A 22,956-nucleotide genomic window follows, 5' to 3' on the forward strand; every position below is an offset into this window, starting at 1 on the left:
TGGACTGAAGGTATCCAAGGAGAGAGAGGCTGGGGTGGGAAGCGTGGTGGGGAGACGTGGAAAAGCAGCGGCCAGGAGTCCTGCATTTGGTCACACCCCGCCCTCCCCCAACCCAAACGGCCGGTTTTCCTGGGAGGCACAGCCACAGCTCAGGAGGAAGAAAAAACCTGCACCCTGGGTGGTGCAGCTCTCCCCACCCTCAGGAGCCCAGCCTGCCTCACCCTGCATCTCTGCCCTTGCAGAGGACGCAGCAGCAGAGGCCAAGACTAACGGCTTGGACAGCCTCAGGGAGCATCAGTGACAGGCTTGGGGGTGGGGACATCCACTGTACTGTCCTGGGAACCTGACTGGTGCTCCCCTATCCCTGGAGAGCTGATACAAACTCCCAGGATCCAGTTTATCCCACTGGACTGCATTTGAGGATCCGCACCCAGCAGAGGGCAGGGAAATATTCCCACACTTTCAGAGGAGCAGCTCTGGGAGGGGGAAACACACCCATCGCTTTCCCTGAAATTTGAACAGCACTCCCCCACAGAAGACCCAGAGGTCTATATTCCCGATTCCGCCTAAAGCCTTTCAGAAACAGACTTTTTAGTGGTTAAAATTGACTGCCCGCTGGCAGATGAAGGCAGGTGGAGCCTGAGCCTGGAGAACCTGGGGACATTTGCTGACTGATCCCTCGACCCCATGCTGCTAACAAACCCCTTAGAGTGCAGTTTGGCCCCTCCTGTACCCAGCCAGGTCCTGTGGAGACAGACACCAACAGTGGAAACCCTGGAAGTTTCAAAGAGGTTGCTGAGAACCAAAGTAGGACAGTGTCTGACAGTGGTTAGCACCTAAGTACTGCCCACGAAGTCCAGACCTGGCAGAGAGAACAGTCAGCCTGTCATTAGGAGAGTAGGACCCAAAGAGGCTCCCAGGAGGCGCTCAGTGCTGCTGAGAAGAAACCATTTCACTTCCTTTTCTTTATCTCCTTTATCTCTCTTCTTTATTGATTTGTTGTTTTTAGTCTCTGTTTTTCTTTCATGGATCTAATTTTTCTCTTCCCTTTTCTTGCTCTATTTTTTTCTTCTTTCTCCTGGTTCATCTTCCTTTTTCCTTTTCTTATTTTTGTCTCTCTGCTTTTTCTGCTCTATTTTCCTTTTCATGATTTTTTCTTCCTCTTTTCTTTTATACCATTTCCTTCCTCTATTTTTTTAATATGTTTTTTATTGATTTTTACAGAGAAAGGAAGGGAGAGAGAGAGAGAAACGTCAATGCATCCACACCGATCAGCTGCCTCCTGCACGCCCCCTACTGGGGATCGAGCCTGAAACCTGGGCATGTGCCCTGACTGGGAATAGGACTAGGGACCTCTTCCTATGTGGCTCTACGTTCAACCATTGAGCCACACAGGCTGGGCATCTTTCCCTTATTTTTTATTCTTATTTTCTTTCTTTCATCTCTGCCCTTTCATATTTCTTTTTCCTCCCTCTTTTTTCTTCTCATATATATTTCGTCTTCTATTATTGTTCTCTTTTTTCCTTCCTAGTTCTCTCTTCTTTTGTGGTTGCTTTTGTTGTTGCTGTAGGGGTCTTGTGTATGTTTTTTGTTTTGCTTCTTGTTTTGTTGTGTTGTGTTCTGTTTTGTTCTGCCAGCACCTGCACAACAGCTCACATGTCGTGCTTGGGGGTGAGCCTCACAGTCAGCCGGCCTGAGAGGAGATCCTACCCATGAATGGGACAACAACATTCAAGACCCAATCACAACAGGAGAGCCCAAATAACTAAAACAAAGAACATTCTTAGAGCACCCAGCTCAGAATATCTAAGAGACTGTACTTCTGGGTCCTATAAAACACTTACTACGTAAGGCCACCCCACGAAGACTGGGAGGCATGGCAGTTTGATATAACACATAAAAACAAATATAAAGGGAGAAAAAAATGGGGAGACAAAGAAACAACCCCTAAATGAAAGAAAATGATGAAACTCCAGAAAGAGAGCTAAACAAAATGAAGGCAAGCAATTTATCAGCTATAGAGTTCAAAAAGCAATGGTTATGAGGATGCTGAAGGAACATAGTGAGAATTTCAAGAAACTCAATGGTAACTACAACAGCATGGAACAAGAAATAGAAACCATAAATAAGAATCAATTGGAAATGAAGAATAACATATCTGACATCAAGAAAACCCTGGAAGGAGTCAAAAGTGGATTAAATGAGGCAGAAGATTAAATTAGTGACTTGGAAGACAAGGTAGAAAAACACACACAATTGGAGCAGCAAGAAGAAAAAAGAATTAAAAAGCAGAAGGATAGGTTAAGGAAAATTTGGGACAACAGAACTGTAGCAACATATGCATCATAGAGGTAACAAAAGGAGAAAAAAGTGAGCAAGAAATAGAGAACCTATGTAAAGAAAAAATAACAGAAAATTTCTTTAACCTGGTGAAGGAGAAAGTCACACAAATTCAGGAAGCACAGAGAGTTACAATCAATATGAACCCAAAGAGACCCATTCCAAAATATATCATAATCAAAATGACAAACATTAAAGACAAAGAAAGAATCTTAAAGACAGCAAGAGAGAGACAGAAAGTTACCTATAAGGGAGTACCCATTAGAATGTCAGCTGATTTCTCAGCAAAAACACTTCAGGCCAGAAGGGATTGGCATGAAGTACTGAAAGTAATGAAAAGCAAGGACTTGAACCCAAGACTACTCTATCCAGCAAAGCTATCATTTAGAATTGAAGGAGAAATAAAAAGCTTCCCAGACCAAAAAAGGCTAAAGGAGTACATTATCACCAAACCAGCATTGCAGGAAATGTTAAAGGGGCTGCTGTAAGAAGAAGAAGGAATCAAGAGACAGAGAAACATAGGCAAAAGGGAAAAATGGCAATAAATAAGTACCTTTCAAAATAACATTAAATGTAAGTGGATTAAATGCTCCAATAAAGCATAGGGTAGCTGAATGGATAAGAAAACATGACTCATATATATGCTGTCTATAAGAGACTCACCTCAGAACAAAAGATTGACACAGACTGAAAGTAAAGGGATGTAAAAAAATACACCATGAAAATGAAAAAAAAAAGGTAGGGTAGCGATACTCATATCTGACAAAATAGACTTAAAAACAAAGGCCATAACAAGAGACAAAGAAGGTCACTACATAATACTAAAGGGATCAATCCAACAACAAGATATAACCCTGGTAAACATATACGCACCCAATATAGAAGCATCCAAAACAGAAAATAACTTCTGGAAGATTTTAAGGGAGATATTGATAGCAATACACTCATAGTAGGGAACTTTAACACCCCACTGACATCACTGGATAGGTCATCTAGATAAAAAAAGTCAACAAGGAAACAGCAGCCTTAAACGACACACTAGATCAGATGGATTTAATTGATATTTACCAAATATGTCATCTCAAAGCAGCAGAGTACACATTCTTCTCAAGTGCACATGGGACATTCTCAAAGATAGACCACATATTAGGACACAAAATAAGTCTTAACAAATTCAAGAAAATTGAAATCATATCAAGCATCTTCTCGGATCACAATGGCATGAAACTAGAAGTCAACTGCAATAAAAAAAGCTCAAAAACATTCAAATACATGGAGACTAAATAGTTTGTTATTAAACAATAAATGAATTACCAATGAGATCAAGGAAGAAATAAGAAACTTCCTGGAAACAAATGAAAATGAACACACAACAATCTAAAATCTATGGGACGCAGCAAAAGCAGTTCTTAGCATTACAGGCCTACCTCAAAAAACAAGAAAAATCTCTAATAAACTATCTAACCCTGCAACTAAAATAATTAGAAAGAGAACAAGAAAAGCCCAGAGTAAGTAAAAGGAAGGAAATAATAAAGATCAGAGTGGAAATAAATGACATAGAGACTGAAACAAATAAACAAAATATCAATGAAACCAAGAGCTAGCTGGTTCTCTGAAAAGATGAACAAGATTGACAAACCTTTAGCCAGACTTACCAAGAAACAAAGAGAGAGGACCGACATAAATAAAATCAGAAATGAAAGAGGCAAAATAAGAACTGACATCACAGAACTACAGTGGTGTGTAAGAAAATACTTTGAACATTTAGCTATATGCCAACAAACTGGACAACCTGAGAGAAATGGACAAATTCCTAGAAACATACAATCTGCCAAAACTCAATCAAGAAGAAGCAGAAAACTTGAATAAGCTAGTAATAACTATAAAATTGAAGCAGTAATAAAAAAAACTCCCAGCAAACAAAAGCCCTCAACCAGATGGTTTCACAAGTAACTTTTACCAAACAGTCAAAGAAGAATTAACACCAATCCTACTGAAACTATTCCAAAAAATCAAGAGAAGGGAAGACTTCCAAGCTTTTTTTAAGAGGCCAGCATTATCCTAATTCCAAAACTAGATAGAGATATTACAAAGAAAGAAAATTATAGGCTAATATCCCTGATGAACATAGATGCTAAAATCCTCAACAAAATATTAGCAAGCCAGATCTAGCAATACATTAAAAAGATCACACACTATGACCAATTGGATTTTATTTCAGGGATGCAAGGATGGTTCAATATTTGAAAATCAATAAACGTGATACATCACATAAACAAAATGAAGGATAAAAGCCACATGATCATATCAATAGATGCAGAAAAAACATTCAACAAAATCCAGCACCTGCTTATGATAAAACGCTCAGCAAAGTTGGAATAAAGGGATCATACCTCAACATAATAAAGGCTATCTATGACACATCTACAGCCAGCATCATACTAAATGGGCAAAAACTAAAAGTGTTTCCCTTAAGATGAGGAACAAGACAGGGATGTCGGCTTTCACCTCTCTTATTTAACATAGTACTGGAAGTTCTAGCCACAGCGATTAAACAAGAATAAGAAATAAAAGGCATCCAAATTGGAAAGGAGGAAGTAAAACTGTCATTATTCACATATGACACAATATCATACATAGAAAACCCTAAAACCTCCACCAAAAACCTGCTAGATATAATAAATAAATTCGGCAAAATAGCAGGATATAAAATTAACACCCAGAAATTGATGGCATTTTTATACACCAATAATGAACCCTCAGAAAGAGAAACTTAAAGAAAATCCCATTTACCACAGCAACAACAACAAAAAAATAAGATACCTGGGAAAAACTTAACCAAGGAGGTAAGAGACCTATACTTTGAAGAGTATAGGATATTGAAAAGGAAATAGAGGAAGACACAAAAAAGTGGAAGCATATACTGTGTTCATGGATTGGAAGAATTAACATCATTAAAAATGTCTATACTACCCAGAGCAATCTACAGATGCAACACAATCCTTATTAAAATACCAAGGGCATATTTCACATCTACATAAAATATTCCAAAAATTTATATGGAACTAAAAAAGACCCTAAATAGCCAGAGCAAACTTGAGAAAGAACAACAAAGTTGGAGGAATCACAATACCAGATATCAAACTATACTACAAAGCCATTGTAATCAAAACAATCTTGTACTGGCACAAGAATAGGCATACAGACCCATGTCAATATGACCAATTAATATTTGACAAAGTCAGTAAGAGCATACAATGGAGTAAAGACAGTCTCTTCAATAAATGGTGTTGGGAAAATTGGACAGGTACATGCAAAAAAATGAAACTAGACCACCAACTTATACCATACACAAGAATAAAGTCAAAATGGATAAAAAACTTAAATGTAACTCTCAAAACCATAAAAATCCTAGAAGAAAACATAGGCAGTAAATCTCAGACATCACACGTAGCAGTATATTCACTGATACATCTTCTAGGGCAAGGGAAACAAAGGAAAAAAATAACAAATGGAACTATGCCAAACTAAAAAGTTTCTGCACAGCAAAAGAAACCACCAACAAAATGAAAAGGGAGCTACTGTATCAGAAGACATATTTGTCAATGATAGAGCTGTTAAGGGTTTAATTTCCAAAATATACAAAGAACTCATACACTGCAACACCAGGAAGACAAACAATCCAATTAGAAAATGGGCGAAGGCCCTGAATAGACACTTGACCAAAAAGACCATACAGATGATCAATAGACATATGAAAAATTGCTCAATGTCACTAATCATCAGAGAGATGCAAATTTAAACTGCAATGAGGCATCACCTCATACCTGCCAGAATGGCTCCATCAACAAACAACAAGTGCTGGCGAGGGTGTGGGGAAAGGGGAACCCTGGTGCACTGCTGGTGGGAATGCAGACTGGTGCAGCCACTATGGGAAACAGTGTGGAGGTTCCTCAAAAAAATTAAAAATGGAACTGCTTATGACCCAGTGATCCCACTTCTGGGAATATATCCTAAGAATTCCCAAACACAACTCAGAAAAAATATATGCACCCCTATGTTCATAGCAACGTTATTTACAATAGCTAAGATCTGGAAACAGCCCAAGTGCCCATTAGTAGATGAGTGGATTAAAAGACTGTGATGTATTTACACCATGGAATACTATGCAGCTGTAAAGAGGATCTCTTACCCTTTGAGACAGCATGGAGGGACCTGGAGAGTATGATGCTAAGTGAAATAAGCCAGTCAGAGAAAGACAAATCTCATGCTCTCACTTATAAGTGGAATCTAATGAACAACATAAACTGATGAACAGAATAAGGCCAGAGGTAAGGATGCATGGAACAGAATAACAGATCTCATTGGGGGGTGGTGTTGGTGGGAGGGGACAGGGAGAGATTAACCAAAGAACTTATATGCCTATATGCATAACCCATGGGCACAGACAATAGTGTGGAGAAGACCTGGGGTGGGGCGGGCGTTGGGTGGAGGGGGGCAAAAAGGGAGAAAATGGGAGACATCTGTAATACTGTCAAAAAAAACAACAATGTACAATGCAATATATTGCATTGATGTATTATAGAACTGTACACTTGAAATCTGTATAATTTTATTAATCAATGGCATTCAATAAATTTAACTTTAAAAATGCAAAACAAAATTGCTCTCAAATTCTTAAGACTTCATTTAAATAGAGTCGTCTTTGATAAAATGCTTTTATTGCATTGAAATTCTCTTGTATTAATCATTCCCTGAATTAGGAGGAGCATTGCCTAAGCTTTGAGATTTTTTTGTATACAGTAATTTGGGGGGAGGTGAAAATTACTTTTGATCTGAACTTATAATATATTCAGGGTTTTTAAAATTTGAAACTCCTTTTATATACATACCAATATGCAAAATATGTCTCACATCTCGTCTCTTGTGGTGAAACAAAATCAAGTGAACCAAATTGAGAAGTGTTTTGCATCATGTGATACTTTGGGGGAGGTGTATTTGTTTATTTCTGTCTCCACATGAACATCAAACTGTCATTGGGGAATGTCTATTTAATTACAAGGATGCAGCTTGGGGACAAAGGGTCAGTTACTGGAAGCTTGCAGGAAGTTTGCCAGTCAGATACTCCATCAAAAGAATCTATTATAGTTGCCCTTTGAACCAAAAATAAATTCACTTTAATTGTAGTTCTTCCTGTTGACTGTTGTAACATGCTCTCTTCTATTCGTTAGAATAGCTATGTCCCCCTCTCAGTAATCACATCTTTCCTTTTTCATCCCCCAGTGTCTATAATCCTATAGCCAACTTCTATAATTTCTGGTAGGGTCAGACCCAGAAGTGAGTTTTGAATGGTAGGGGAATTTTAAAAAGTTTATATTGCCTTAGTAAGATAATAAATTCATAATGCACTCATACGGTTTCGGTTTATGTATATACATGATTACTAAAATATGGGTAATATGTGTGAAAAGTTTCTGGAGTCTTGGCTTCATTAATTGAGACATAGTATATGAGTCTTCTATTGGTCACAGCAAACGATCACACAGCAGCTGAAAACCACATTCATTTATTATTTCACAGTTCCTGGGGCCGAAGTCTGGCACCGCCGCCCGGGTCCCAGCTCAGGCTGTCCCTGCGCTGGCAGCTGAGTGCTCGCCCAGGGGCTCTGCTGCGGAAACCTCCTCCTGGCTCATCCTTGCTGTTGGCAGAGTTCAGTTCCTTGTGTTCATAGGATCGAAATCTTGTTTCCTTGCTGGCTGTCAGCTGAGCACCTCTCCCAATTCCTTAAGGTTCCCTTATTCCTTCTCAAGGGGCCCTTCTATCTTTAAGTCAGCAAATTTGTTGAATCCTCAAATCTCTTTGTATCTCTCTGACCCCCTCTGTTCCCCTGGAGAGTTCTTTGCTTTAGGTTAGGCCCACCCAGATCATCTCCGTATTTTAAAGTCAGCTGTATCATTGAATATAACATAAATCGTGGAAGTTTTATCTCAACACATCATGGAGATTTAGGATAGGACATCTTTGGGGGCCATTTAAGAAATTCTGCCTACTACTCACAGAAATCACAAGGAAAACAAAAAATTAGCTGGTAGGCAAAGCTGCAACCTGGGTGTCCATAGCACAAGCCAGTGGGGGATTGGCCCCAACTAGCCTGGCTTCACCAGCACAACATGAAAAGAGCAACTGTGATAATAAATCTCAGAGCTTGAAATGTAAAATGCTACAGCGGCTTAATTAGCTCTTTCACACAGCCATCCCGAATAAAGTGTTTGTACCTCACTGGCTATCGCTTGATATTTTTTATTTGGCAACCTCCGAGTATGAATAATTATAACTGACTTTTTCAGAGTATTTTAGCTAATAATTGTACCTCTTTGATCATATAAAAAAATTAAGACCATTTTTGAAGGGGTAAAGCGAATTCCTTCTGTCCACATTGGGAGCAAGTGTAAGTTTTTATAGCACAGCCTATCATTTCTTCTAGCTTTTTATATATCTCTTATTCATTTATTTTTACTTATTCACAAATATTTATTTAGTGTCTCCTATGTTCTAGGTACTACTGACCAAGCAGTGAACATAGCGGATGGATTTTCTGTCATCTCAGTAGATATTTTCCTCTAGATTGTCCCAGATCTTCAAGGTCAACATCAACTTCATTCCCTGCCTAACTCCCCTCTCGCATCTTTCAATCTTGTTTCTCAGCCTGTTCGTCTCCACTTCTTTTTAGCCTTCACAAAATGAGGAATACCATCTATATCTGGTGAGATCCCGTCACCCTTTGCTGGCTGGGTTGGTGTTACGGCCTGAATGCTTATGTTCTCCTCAAATTCAGATGTTGAAATCCTACCCTTTAAGGCGATGGTATTAGGAGCTGAGGCTTTGGGAGGTGCTTCGGCCATAAGAATGGGGCCCTCAGGGGTGGGATGATTCCTTATAAAGAGGCTGCGGAGAGACCCTTGGCCTCTTTCACCAGATGAGAACACAGTGGGAAGGCTGTGACGCAGGGAGAGAGTTCTCACTAGGACATGACCGTGCTGGCGCCTTGATCTGGGGCTTCCCAGACTCCAAACTGTGAGAATTAAATTTCTGTTGCTCGTAAGCTACCCAGTGGGTGGCATTTTGTTCCAGCAGCCTTTCTAAGACAGCCGGGCATGCTGGCCCTCAAAGACTGAGAAGGAAGCAAAAAATTGCTACCTAAGCTCATTTATACGAAGAGTTTAGCATACTATTGGCAAAATTACTGAAGCGCTAGTCAATATTTACTGTTCAGATGTGTTTTTAAAAAGCCACAGGCAGAGTAGACAGTGCCATTAGAGTTTGCATGACCCTAGGCTATGTTGAAGCCACAGGAGATTATTAAACCGATGTTGCATAACCTCCTGAGGACAGACAGGATAAAAACAAAGAAATGCTTTACTTACACACACCCCACCCCCAAGAAAAAATTCTTAAGTTCCCTCTCTCTTCTATTCTCTAGTTCGAGAATTAGAGACTACTTTGCTGAGGCACGCCTGGGGCAACGTCTTGTACTTAGTTTATGCTCAGTAAAGCTGATTGGTGTTTGACCCTGAATAATGGCAGAAGGATGGTGGTTGGGAACACGGAGTAGGATGGTACCTTTTTAAAAAAAATGCATCTATTGTTTTTAATGTGCTAGTTTCTCCCCAAAACTGCATATAATTTACAGTGCATTTAATCAGGGGAAATAATACTGAATCCATACAAAATAATGGTTTTGGTGAAACCATGAAAATATGTCATACACCTAAGAAGAGAGTGCTACCCCAAAACCAGGTTTGAAAATGTAATTGCAAGATCTATTAGTTTTATTTACAATGAGTTATTTTTAGGCCAGAACTGCCCTTACAGTATATTACTAAATTAATAACAACAATTAGTATTATCATCTATGCATTTATTTTTTACTGTGAAAAATTTCACACATACATAGAATTAATAAGAATAGTATATGCCTATCAGCAGTCAACAATTATAAAATTTGACATACTTGTTTAGCTATTTTCAAAGATACAGTCTTAGCAGCTGATGGTCATTGGGATCATTTGTGCTTTATCACCATTAAAATATGTTTCTAAGTGTAGTGAACATTGCCTTTCAATGCAAAACTTCAATTTGATGGTAAATGTTTATTAACATTATTAAGTGAGGACCTTAGCCCTGGCTGCTGTGGCTCAGTTGGTTAGAGCATCCGCGTGAGCACCAAAGGGTCACAAGTTCAATTTCAGGTCAGGGCACACACCCACGTTTTGGGTTCGATTTCCGGGAGGCAACTGATCAATGCCTCGCTCTCACATCAATGTTTCTCTCTCTCTTTCTCCCTTCCTCTCTCTCCCAAATCAATGAAAAGCATATCCTCGGGTGAGGGTTAAAAAAAAAGTGAAGACCTCAGCATAGGTAAACTTCCATTCCACAGACTTCAGGACAACTATACTCTTGTTTCTGAGGATGGTAAATATTGCTGGAAATAGGGGGTCTTTTAACTGAAACCTAAACACAGTTAAGTACATAGAGTTTTGGGGGGCATCATAATCAATATCTCACATTTTTTGCACTTGTCATGTGTGCTAAGCACTGTATTGAGAGTTTTATAAGCACCCACTCTTCAAACAACCTTTTAAGGTTTTCTTATTTTCTCCATCTTACAGATCAGGATGCTGAAGCTGAGAGAGATCAGTTAACTGTCCAGAGTCATCAACAAATATTAGGCACAGTCGTATTTGTTAAACTTGTATTTGATTTCTACAAATGATGTTTTAAAGGATGAAAAAATTTATCCTTACCACTAATAATCAGTAAATGGTATATAATAAACATAACATTTTATACAGTCATTATTTAGAGTAACGAAGGTCTGCATGGACAAGCAAGGGAACTGAGGGGAGCTGCAGGAACAACCTGCCAAGGCCCTAGGAAGCCCACAGCTCCCGGGACCAAGGGCGTGGGAGCAGGGACACTCTCACACAAACAAACAACGAGCAAACAAAACCCCCCAGGAACTTAGAGGACATTTATTAAAGTGTCTTGGGTTTCAAGTCCACATTCTGCAGTTTCTGTATATAACAAATTAAATAACTATTTCATGACTTTATTTTTAAATTGATAATTTACAAACTTGGTTTATAAACAATAAAAATAGTGACTTACGTGTCAACAGAAATAAGTTTCTTTTCCCCACTGTCAGAGGCATAATTCCAAGTTGTTTCAATAATTCCAATGTAATAATGCTTTTCTTTTGCCCAGGCTGCAGTACTACATAAAAATAGAAAAATGCTCAGCAACAAAGTCTTCATTTTTCCCCCTCTTGGAGCCCCAGAGGCAATGAAGTGAAACCAGGAGCGGGCGGTTTTATAAGTAAGGCTTTCTTTCTTTATTTGCTTGATTGACCCAATTTAGTGTTGCATAAGAGTAAATTGTTTCGTTAAAGCAAATAACATTTTCAACTTTTTTTCAGTTCTCGTAAACCCAGAAAAAAATCGTTTTCCGTTGCCAAGCTTTTCTGATTACGCATAAAAGTCAACAGTTATTGCTAGGACTAGAGCGTGCAAAAGTCTGCGCTTCTTCCCCTCCTTGTGTAAATTCCAGGAGGGCAGAGATCACCTCTAAATGCTTCTTTTGTTCCTCCAACAACATGCCACAGTACAATGCCCTACACACTGTGAACTTTCAATAAACCAGGGTAAAAATTATGCAAAATGGATCAAAACACGTGGGTCTTTAACTTGCAAAAGCCTAACAATACTTAGTTGCAACTTTAAGACACGAAACGTGATTGTTACCATGCCAAATTTAAGTAGCTAAAACTAAAAATTTTATTTTGAAGGATTTATCTATTTTGTAAGGTCTGAACACATCTACATGGAAAGTTTCAGATTGTTCTGTATTGCTGTCTGCAGTCAGTAGCAGAGCACACTGGGGGTTGACAGTTCTGTTTTAATCATCAGAGAAATCAGACATAAATCAACCTGACTTCAAAGGCAAAGGTTGGCCTCAGTAAATACTAGAGAGTACCCAATTTATTACCCTAGGATTTCTGTCTTTGATATGGACATGAATTTTAGGGTAAAAGACTTTCTTTTAATATCCTCTGTAGTCATGACATATTTGTCTAAAAATATAAGGTAGTTTTTTTTTTGCTGAAGAGAATCCTGATGATAACAGCGCACACTTTGTGCTAATATAACCTTTGCCTCTAGAATATCACAGTGGGAATATTTGCCAAAAGTTGTGTAAAGAAACAGATTGGAATAGGGAAATTACCCTCATGTTCAAACAGTTCATTCAGTTAATTCGCATTTCTGAGGGATCCCACTGCGCGGCCGGTTGCTAAGCACTGGGGACAACTTACCCTGCACCGAACAGAGATGGGAATATACAAATAAAGAGCAAAAGGCCTGGGACTAGCAGCAGGGGTACGGAGAAAAATCAGTCAGGAAGAACAGCGAGAACAGCAGCATGAAGATCGCAACCCGATGGCACCATGTGGCCTCGGGCGGGGCGCTCAGCCGGGCCTCAGCTTCCTCACGTGTAAAATAGCCCCGGAGACCGTTGTGCATTCATTGAAATGATCCACGTTAAGGCACATAGTGGAGATTCCCGTTCACCAGCAAGTCATAGTCTTAATTAATTGTCCTGATACAGAAAAGAACTGAGTCACAGCACCGCCCGGGATGTCCCAAGACCCCATTCTAGAGCCACCTTAAATGCGTGTGCCCTCCTGCCCACCTAAAGGGCTTGAGTGAGGCCAAAATCTTGCCCAGACTTCACTGGTCAAACTCTGTGCCTTGCAAGATGTTCTTTTTAAAAATATAGAATTGTACACTTATATAATTTTATTAACCAATGTCACCCCAACAAATTCAATAAAAATTTTAAAATAAAATAAAGTTTAAAAAGAAATTGGTCCACACAGGCAGGTCGTCACTGGTAGGAGCCGGCAGCTTTCTGGGCACCTCCTCTCACACTCTTCTCCAGGCTCAAACTCAGCCTGCGGGTTGAAAGGATGGTGATCAGAGCACAGCAACAATCCCTGAAGTCACTCCTTCCGTGAAATTCTGCCTGAAAAACTGCTCAGATCGTGACGGAGGGCTCCAGAAAGACACTTGCAGCTCCCCTCACACTCGTGGTGAGACGGGGAGGTTCAGCAGCGTCGCCGTCTTATGCTGTAGTGCAGGAGGGGGCATGGTGCCCATGCTTCTGTCCCGTCTCATGACAGTCACCTTCCCTATTAAAAAGCACGCTGCTGCTGTGTGGCAGGCAGTAGGGAGAATGTTTGAGCCTCGGGCCTGTCTGGATAAGAGGAAAGGCCCTCTTTAACACTACAGACCTCTTTATGGGGAGTCCAGGGTTGGTACTTAAAAGAGAACTTTGAATAATGTTGCTGTTGAGAATTTCTGCGTTCAAAACGATGCATCACGACTGGCACAGAAGTCAGGGGCCACCAGGAGAGGCTCAGCAGACTCAGAGCACTGCAAGAAATAGAGGAGAGGAATCCAGATTGGACCCGACAGCTGTCCTCTTATCAGAGTGTCAGGCCTTGACCTCAGAGCCCCGGGTATGCTTCGTAGTTTGTTATAAATAATTACTACGTGCCTGTTTAGTAACCTAGATTCTGGGGCTGATAATAGTTAAAATCGAAGAAGCAGTCAGCAGTCGTCCGTACAGAATATCCCTTCAGCTTTATTTCTCTCCGGCCAGGTGCAAACTACCTCCACTGTTCCCGCTCGTGCCCGTCCGTTTCTCGTGGACGCGTGAGAACTGACTTTCAGCCTCTCCTCCATGACATCAGGATTATTAAGAGACAAACCACTGAGGACAGTCTTTCACTTTGTGACAGAGGGGACACCAAGTATGAAAAGAGCAGGTCACTCTGCCCAGGACCAGCCAGACCACCGCAGCGCTGCCTTCTCCACAGAAAGTTGTGCAACTCTGGAATTTTACAGGTGAGTGTGGTCACGTACGGAACTTTGATAATGAGTCCACCGGCTTGACCTAGCACCATGGAACTGGGCAGTTTGTGATTATTTAGGGAATGATGACATAGACAGGTCTTCGGTTGCCCATGAGTGGGTCAAGGCCCTACTCGGCATTTCCTGGCCTGCGGAGGGGTCACAGGCAGGGGAAGGGAGAAAGTCCAGACTCCAGTCGGACGAAGCCAGCCGTGATGGTGTTGACACCTACAGTATTATGGGAAAGGGGATTTCTTTTTAATAGCATATGAATTCCAGTTACTCCTTTAATCTTGTTCTCTCACCACATTGAATGAAGCGGAAATCAAATCATATGACTTATTAACAATCAAAGAGAATCTCAATACTAGAATTATTCTTACAAAAGGTTAAAGAATAACTTATTCATGAGGCTTGATTGCATAGAGCTTCCCCGTGTGGCTTTCCTGAAGCACTTTCCTCCCTTGTCATCGCTAACCTCGTTACCTCTTGCCACCATTCTGGGGTAGCACACTCTGCATTGCGCTTAGCACTTTGATTTGTGCCCAGGTCTTACTTTATAAAAGGTGACTGAGTGATGACATGAAGAGGCCAATGCCGTTGCTGTCACACAGATTTTTAGAAAGGAGAGGCACACATGTCACACAGGGACACATGAGGAGGCACCAGATTTTTTAAGGAGGCACAAGTAGAAGCCAGGGGGATGCATAGGTCACAGCTTTTATTGGGCTTTCTTCAGGAAACGCAAGGCAGGGAATTATAAACAGATTAAGATAGGCTAGTTTTAATAATTGCAGCCCTGGCAGGTGTGGCTCAGTAGTTGAAGCTTTGGCTCATACTCCAAAGGATCATGGGTTCAATTCCTGGTCAAGGGCACTTACCTGGGTTGCAGGTTCCATTCCCACCCCAGTGGAAATCAAATCATATGATTTATTGATTGGGACACGTATGGGAGGCAACCAGTTGCTGTGTCTCACATCGATGTTTCTCTCTCTCTCTCCCTCCCTCCTTTCCACTCTCTCTAAAAATCAATGGAAAAAATATCCTCAGGTGAAGATTAACAACAAAATAATAATAATAATAATAATAATAATAATGATAATAAATTCCAGCAGGCTTTGGGCATAGGGACTGTATCTAGGTGTCTGGTACTTGGCTTTGGTTGATTTAGGACAAGGGAGACAGCGGCTTGGTGTGTGAGAGTTAGATAAAAGAGGTGGTTGGGGCATGGATTTTTTTTCTCAGTCCTCACCCAAGGATATATTTTCATTGATTTGAGAGAGAGAGGAAGGGAGAGAGAAAAAGAAACACTCATCAGCTGCCTCTTGTATGTGTCCCAGCTGGGAATGGAACCTGCAACCTAGATACTTGCCCTGACCAGGAATCAAACCAACTAGCCACCAGGCCAGGGCAGGGGATCTGGACTTTTGATTGGCTGATTTGCATATGAAAGCATGGCTTAGGGACAGGTTGTTAACTATCTTTAAGAATTAACTAGCTCTGGGAGGGGCAGTCTTTCCCAGATAGCAAGGCTCCCCAGGATGTCAAAGCATCATAAAATATTAAAAATTAAAAACACGATTGATACATATTTTATATTAGAACTATCTGTTTATGTGACTGTCTCCCCAGTTAGACTGGGCCTCCTTGGGGCCAATGTTTAGGCCTTATTTTGTATTGAATCCCAGGCACTTAGCATAGTGTTTGTCACATAGTTGAATAAATATTGAAAGAGTGATAAATGTTAACTATAATCACAGTCACTAATGTTTATAAATGATTACTATGTGCCAGCACAGTGCTTAGGTCTTTAAATATTTTATTTCATTTAATCCTCACAACAACAATTAGTTGTGTGGGTTTCTTTTTGCAGCTGTAACAAATTGCCATAAACTTAGTGGCTTAAAACAAAATAAATTTATTATCTTACAGTTCTGTATGTCATAAATCTGACTGTGTGTCACTGGGCTAAAAATCAAGGTGTCAGTGGGGCTGTGTTCCTTTTTGAAGGCTCTAGGGGAGACCTCATTTCCTGGTCCCTTCCAGTTCCTACGGGCTGCCCACATTCCTTGGCTCATGGCCCCCTCTCATCTTCAAAGCCAACATGGCAGGTTGATTCCTTCATACTTTGTATCACTCTGACTTTCTCTTCTGCCTCCCTTTTCTATTATTAAGGACCGGCTGCCTTGGTAATCCTGGATAATCTATTTTATGGTTAGTTGATTAGAAACCTTAATTGCATCTGCAACATAATTAGGACATAAATATCTTTGGGGGGCCATTAATTTGCCTACAGAATACCACAAAAGGTATTATTATTATTGTCTTCATTTTACAGATGAGGAAATAATGGATAAGAGAGATTTTATACCTTGTCCAAGACTCCACAGCTAGAATGAAAGTAAAGGCCTGTCTGACTCAGATGCGCCGTGGTCCTGAAGGCATTAGAGCGTGGCTCCAGGCCGTGTTAGGCGGGCCTCCCAGGCTCTGCACTTTGGAAGGATTCTGTCCAGATTTTGGATGTCAGCTGGCAGATTCAGAACCTTTGCTTTGTCAGTTCACATAAAGATGGCTAGGTTCACAGGGCTGACTGATTGCAAACAAACTTGGAGAAAAAAATCGATGTGGTAATTTATTTATTTAAAAGTAAAGAAAAATGGGCATATACTATTGGTCTTCTAAAAATTTTGTTTATAGATTTACTCAGAAAATCATATTATGGAACAAAGTTTCTTGCCAAGAATAGAATTTGAACAAAAGTACGCATATTCTTAAAGCATATTCTTTTATTTCTTTGATTCTTTTGCACTAACAATATTTCTGTCTAAATAATGGGTACTAATCGCCAGACAGAGAGCACCTTCCAATAGCTGCGCAGAGACCTCTCCCCGACACGCTTTGGTCCTGAGTCTTCTCCGTTAAGAATGCGCAAAGGGGCGAAGGGGGCTGGAGGGGGCTTGGGCGCGGGTGGTGGACACACAGTACAATACACAGATGATGTGCTACAGAACTGTCCCCCTGAAACCTGTACAATTTTATTAACCCACGTCACCCCAAAAAATTCAATTAAATATTAAATATAAATATTAATATTATTTTAAAATTTTTCATGAGTTTATTTGAGTCAAACTGATGACAGCCCCTCCTAGGCTCCTTCATCCCTGGAGAGTTTTTTCTTCAGCAGCTGGACTTCTGACTTCAAGGAGATATTTACGCTGCAGAAAAGAAAGTTTCAAGAAGATCTAAGTTGGAATATTAAAGTAAAATAATTACATACCTTTAAGGAAAAAAATAGAAAGTTTATATAAGTCTTAAGAAAATCCTTAAAAGAATTACCATTGTTTGTGCAACAAAAAGCTTACCCATTAGATTGCTAGCAATGTTCTGTCACTCGCTCATGAGGACAGAAGTCCTGCAGAATGAACCAGACTTGGCTTTATATTATTTCAAATGCAAAATCTAGTTTCCCCAAGAAACAGTGTTATAAATGGGGATTTAGTTCTTGGGCACCACACCCAAGTCTCTTTTCATAAGTAATGATCATCATACTTGTATTAGTAATAATAACAGTATTGGTATTAATACATCGCTGCAGGTAATATTATATTTTAGGCTAACAGGTTTGTGTTTTCCTGAGAAATGTGGTCCTTACAACTCAGAGAAGATTCTGAGGAACCGCCCACCTGCACCTCGGTCCCTTCAGCTGCTGGGCTCCTTCATCCCGCAGGGCGCCCGCAGGGGAAACGCCCACAGAACTCGAGAGCTGCACAGAATACTTAAAATAGCATATGCTATATGTGCTTAATAGTTTTCCTGGTTTTAAAAGTAATTCAAACTTTGTGGTAGCCTCAAAAGAAACGGGAAGGTACAAGAAGAAAATAAACCTCACTCATAATTTTACCACCTGGAGAGAGTCACCATGAATAGCTCAGTAAATTTCTGTTCAGTCTTATATATATGATATGTAATATATATAATATGTAGAGAGAATTTGGATAATATTTCAAATACTATTTTGTAGACTTTATATCACTCAATATTGTATTATAAGCATTTTTCTATTACAATTTTAAGGCATGATTTTTTCAGTTAGGTAGCACTTTACATAATAAGTGTAGCAAAACTTCAGTAGATGTTTTCAGTTTTCCATCAGCATGAAATAACATGGCGATAAGTATGTTTTGGCATTGCTGATAATTTCCTGAGATCAACTGCCTGGTCAAATTAGTGGGTCAAAATATTAGAATTATTGTGTCCAAAGACCAAAGGATCATGACTCCATGGAGAGCCTAAGTAACGAAGAAACTGATGAAAATCTCAGTAACAAAGATACTGTTTTCATACTGAAGTTGCTAGTAAATGTATTGGAGAAAAGGAAGGTGGGAAGGAGAGAAAAGAAAATGTCATTTGAATGGGAAAAAATGAGAATCATTATTTTATATCTCTCAAGAGCTGTGGAAACATTTTATACTTCCCCCAAAGTATATGCAATATATACAGTTATTGACTGGAAAATTGAAAAAGGAGATCTTCGCCGAATTGATAGCTTCCTCACTCAAAAAGGTATCTTACTGTTGCTTAACGGTGATTTTTAAGTGATTTAATTATTAGCAAGGTTAAACATCTGTATGGGTTCAATTGTCATTTATATTTCATGTTCTATGAATTGTCTGTTCAAGTCCTCATGCATTTATTATATGAATCTGGAAATTATATTTAACTCCAGAGTATTTTTCATTAGATCAGGAATAGTTACGTAAGTAAAATAAAACCAGAGTTTCTTGGCCACCTCAAAAGAATAATCTCTGAATGAAAGAGTGGTGTATCACATCACACAAATGGTCAGTGGATCAGATATTCTTATGTAAACATTAAGTTTATTTAAATATGATCACTTCTAATTAATTTAGCTTACCTATTTATTCAATTACAGTGTAAGTGGTTTCCATTCCAGCATTAATGTGACTGCTAACATGGCAATGGAATAACCATATTCCAACATCTCTTGTAAACATTTTTACAGTTTTATAGACCCCAGGAGGAAGGTCATAAACATCAGAGCGATACAGTCCAGAATCCTGAACAAGGAGACAAAACATCATTATAGCTTATAAAAGGTGTCAGTCAGCCATTTAAACATCTTACTGTTTGCTGTGACTCCCCAATTCTGATAAACTTCGTTAGATGACAATTAGAAAGCATTAGGTGGTGTTGCACCTGTCCTATGAGTACAAGTCCCAGAACATTTCAGTGCTAGACAAGCCACAGGGAAAACACCTCCCTCTAAAATGGTTTCTGCATGAGTGTTGGTGTTGGATACCTTGTCAGCATCTCCTACAGAACAATGCTCTAGATCTCAGAGAACATCTGGTTTCACAAATCCCAAAGGCTTTAACTGAAATGTTTCTAAGTAAGGATGCTAGTGTCATTCCCTGGGATGGAGGTAATCAGGAAAATTCATAGTTAGGGGAAGAAAAGAAGCTCACCTGGCTCCTGAAGTATCATCTGCCTTCCGGGTATTGGGCCCGAGGGCTGATGGCTTTAATGGCTAATTTCTCTTCCCAAAAGAGAACTTGATATTTAGGAGACCACCTCCTATGTAGGCTAGTTTGATTTAGAAAGATGAGGCCCAGGGTCATGGCCCAAATAGATTAGAAAGAGAGTTAAAGAGGGAGATGAATTGCACAATAAAATGGCAGGTATTTGGATGATGGGGGATGTATTGGAGAGTGTAGCTCAAGAAAAGGTCCAGAATAATTTGGAGAGAGGAGAGATGTCAGGAGAGTCTGGATAGGGAGAGTGCAGAGAAAGAAGTCCTGAGGAGGAGAGTAAAAGGCCAAAGGAGCCAGAGGTTCTCAGTGATGCATAGTGAAGGGATAATTCAAGATAGGGGTGTCTGATGTCAAATGGTAAGTGCTTGCACTGTGTAGTATTGAAAAACAGCCCTCATTTGCCCTCAAACTTTCACTAAAAGTCTATGATCCATAATGGCCTTGACTTTGTGGTTGCTTAGGAGAATCAGAGGAAATGGGAGTGTGTTCCATTTTTTAACTCCACAGAGAGAGGGGAAAATAGCAGCCACAAGAGATGAGAGGCGAGGGAAATAACAGAAGCAGGGAGTGAGAGTCGGAGGTGACTAGAAGAAATTTAGGCTTTCAAGACTCTGGAGACATTGGAAGGTACAAAGGAGGAAGGTAGAGCCATTTCCAGTTGAACGCAAAGTGCAAGCTCAAGTCATTGTTATTGAGGAAGATTAATTTTGCATTTAAGGTGACCGTAATATTGGTCACAAGATACATTTCTAAGATGTCAGAAAATATAGAGAACCATATGAAATAATTTTAACTAAGAACTGACAATTGTCCAAGGCACCTGGAGCCCTGGCACAGAGGGCGACTAATAGCCTTAGGAAACAGGAGGTAACTGGCTGGTTTGTCCCTAGACCAGGTTACTAGCCCCAGAGGGCTGCTCTGCTACCTCCAGGAGTTCCAGGGAGTAAAGCCCAGCAGCTTCATCAATGCTGGACTAATTGAACTCCACCTCAAGGGAAGGAGAACACTACTTAGGATCATCTGTGAGGAGTTTAGTGTGAGTGGCTAGAGATGAGAGAAGGCGGTACTAGGCTTTGTGGTATAATAGGCTCATTCTTAAGGAAGGCAGTTTTGTGAAGAGGTTAAGAGTGAGGGGTTCTGGCATGAGAGTCAGGAGTTCAAATCCTACTTCTACTACTTCCTGCTTGATTTCACTCATATGTGGAATATAATGAACAAAATAAACTGATGAACAAAATAGATCCAGAGACAAAGAAGCATGGAACAGACTGAGGGATCTCAGTGGGAAGGTGAGGGTGGGAGGTTGGGTGGGGAGAGATTAATCAAAGAACTTATATGCATATGTGCATAACCCATGGACACAGACAATAGTGTGGGGAAGGCCTGGGAGTTGGGTGGATGTGAGGTGGAGGGGTATAATGGGGGAGGGGGAAGGGGACATCTGTAATACCTTGAACAATAAAGATAAATTAAAAAATAAAAATAAAAAATCACTTCACAAATTACTTATTAATTATAATAGGAAGATGATACTTTTTAAATGGAGAGAATGGTGCACATTATCTAATCAAGTTATCAAACTTAGCTTCACCAATATTAGAACCTGTTGACATCAGGAGCCTTTTGATGTGATGTATAAGTACACAGTGTCACCTATGGAGTGTTCTTGCCAAAGATGTTGGACATAGATTCTATCATGAGGAAACTATCAGACCATTGAAGAATATGGAACATTCTATGTAACAACTGGCCTAGACCTTTCAAAAATGAAATGTGATGAAAAATCAAGACAAAAAAGGCAGAAGGCCTCTTTTGATTTTTTAAAAAGATATGACAACAGCAACCAAATGTTATGCATAAATGATTAGATCTCAGATTAAAGAAAACAGTTATAAAGAGCATTTTGGGGACACCTGAGGATATTTTAAAGGACTCTATGTTAGACTATATTATGAAATTAATGTTAACTTTGGGGCTTGATAATGTTATTGTTTTTGGGGAAGAGATTGTCCTTATTCTGAAGGTGCACATGCTTTAGCATTTAGGGGTAAAGAATCATGATGTTTGTAGTTTGCTTTCAGTTGGGTTCAGAAATAATATATATATAAAGTAAATGTGGCAAAATGTATATGAGTGCTCAAGGTATTTTTCTTTTATGTTTTATGTCTGAGAGTTTGAAAATTTAAAAAAATAGATGGAATAGAAAGGGTAAAACTAAAGATGATTATCAACGTCTGATTCATGTATTGAGTGAAATCAGATTCGAGTGAGAAATGCACTTCACATATTCACAAGCATTTATCAAATGTTCATGAGATATAAAGAGCTAGATGTATTATTTACTTGCATCCAATATACTATAGATTGTACGCATTGGACCTCAGTTCTGGCTTGGTAGTTTCCTTTCCAGTCCTGTTACCTTGCCATGGAATTAAATGGAACTTCCCAGGCTCTTACCTTGAATTCAAAGCTGTGGCCATGAAAGTGAACTGTGTGCAGGTCAAATTCACTCCCTATTCCAATCAGATAAAAATTCACTTCCTCCCCAACATGAAATGTGAGACCTTGGTTATTTCCAAACATTCTTCCGTTAATTGCTGTGGGAGACATAGTTTATTATGTTCAAAAAGGATTTGAAATAATGTGTTCAACAACAACACCACCACCACCTTATAGAAAATGTCATAGTGGAGTTTCAAGATATCCGCCAAGTAAGTGGAAGCTACACTTACCTCCTCTGGGCACCAAATCAGATTTACAGCTAAATTATAGAGCAGTCAACTTGAATGACCAACTGAAGGACAGCTGAACAGGAGTATTATATCCAAGGATTTATAGAAGGTACATAGAGACTGGCATGAAGGGTGGAGACACAGAGAGGGCTGGCCCTTGCACCCATGTGTGGCAGATGAGAAACAAGAGGGAAATTGCAGTTGCAAAAGTCCCTTCTGAAGAGCACGGTGTCTCAATCCCATGCCAGGACCCACAACCCAGAGCACCAGTGCTGGGAAGTGGAACCTGCATAGCATCTGGCTATGAAAACCAGAAGGGACTCTATCCTCTGGGAAGAAGAGGGAGTCTGCTAGAATCCCAGG

The 22,956-nt window shown here is 39.9% G+C and overlaps 2 protein-coding genes across 2 annotated transcripts in view; both read right to left on the reverse strand.

Moving 5' to 3' along the window:
• Positions 1–11,692, reverse strand: part of CP (ceruloplasmin) — a 72,048-nt gene extending 60,356 nt beyond the window's left edge. Inside the window, exon 1 of the mRNA XM_087818077.1 lies at positions 11,509–11,692. Within this exon, the coding sequence (XP_087674203.1) occupies positions 11,509–11,654 (146 nt within the window). The 5' untranslated portion in view covers positions 11,655–11,692. The remainder of the gene's footprint in view (positions 1–11,508) is intronic.
• Positions 11,693–17,453: 5,761 nt separating this feature from the next.
• Positions 17,454–22,956, reverse strand: part of LOC107544066 (ceruloplasmin-like) — a 35,381-nt gene continuing 29,878 nt past the window's right edge. Inside the window, exons 17-19 of the mRNA XM_087817853.1 lie at positions 22,319–22,458; positions 19,225–19,387; positions 17,454–17,524 (exon numbers count right to left, since the gene is read on the reverse strand). Coding sequence (XP_087673979.1) covers positions 19,229–19,387; positions 22,319–22,458 — 299 coding nt within the window. The 3' untranslated portion in view covers positions 17,454–17,524; positions 19,225–19,228. The remainder of the gene's footprint in view (positions 17,525–19,224; positions 19,388–22,318; positions 22,459–22,956) is intronic.

Source organism: Miniopterus natalensis, chromosome 6 (genome assembly GCF_054644295.1).
Source record: "Miniopterus natalensis isolate mMinNat1 chromosome 6, mMinNat1.hap1, whole genome shotgun sequence".
In the NCBI taxonomy this organism is placed as follows: domain Eukaryota; kingdom Metazoa; phylum Chordata; class Mammalia; order Chiroptera; family Miniopteridae; genus Miniopterus; species Miniopterus natalensis.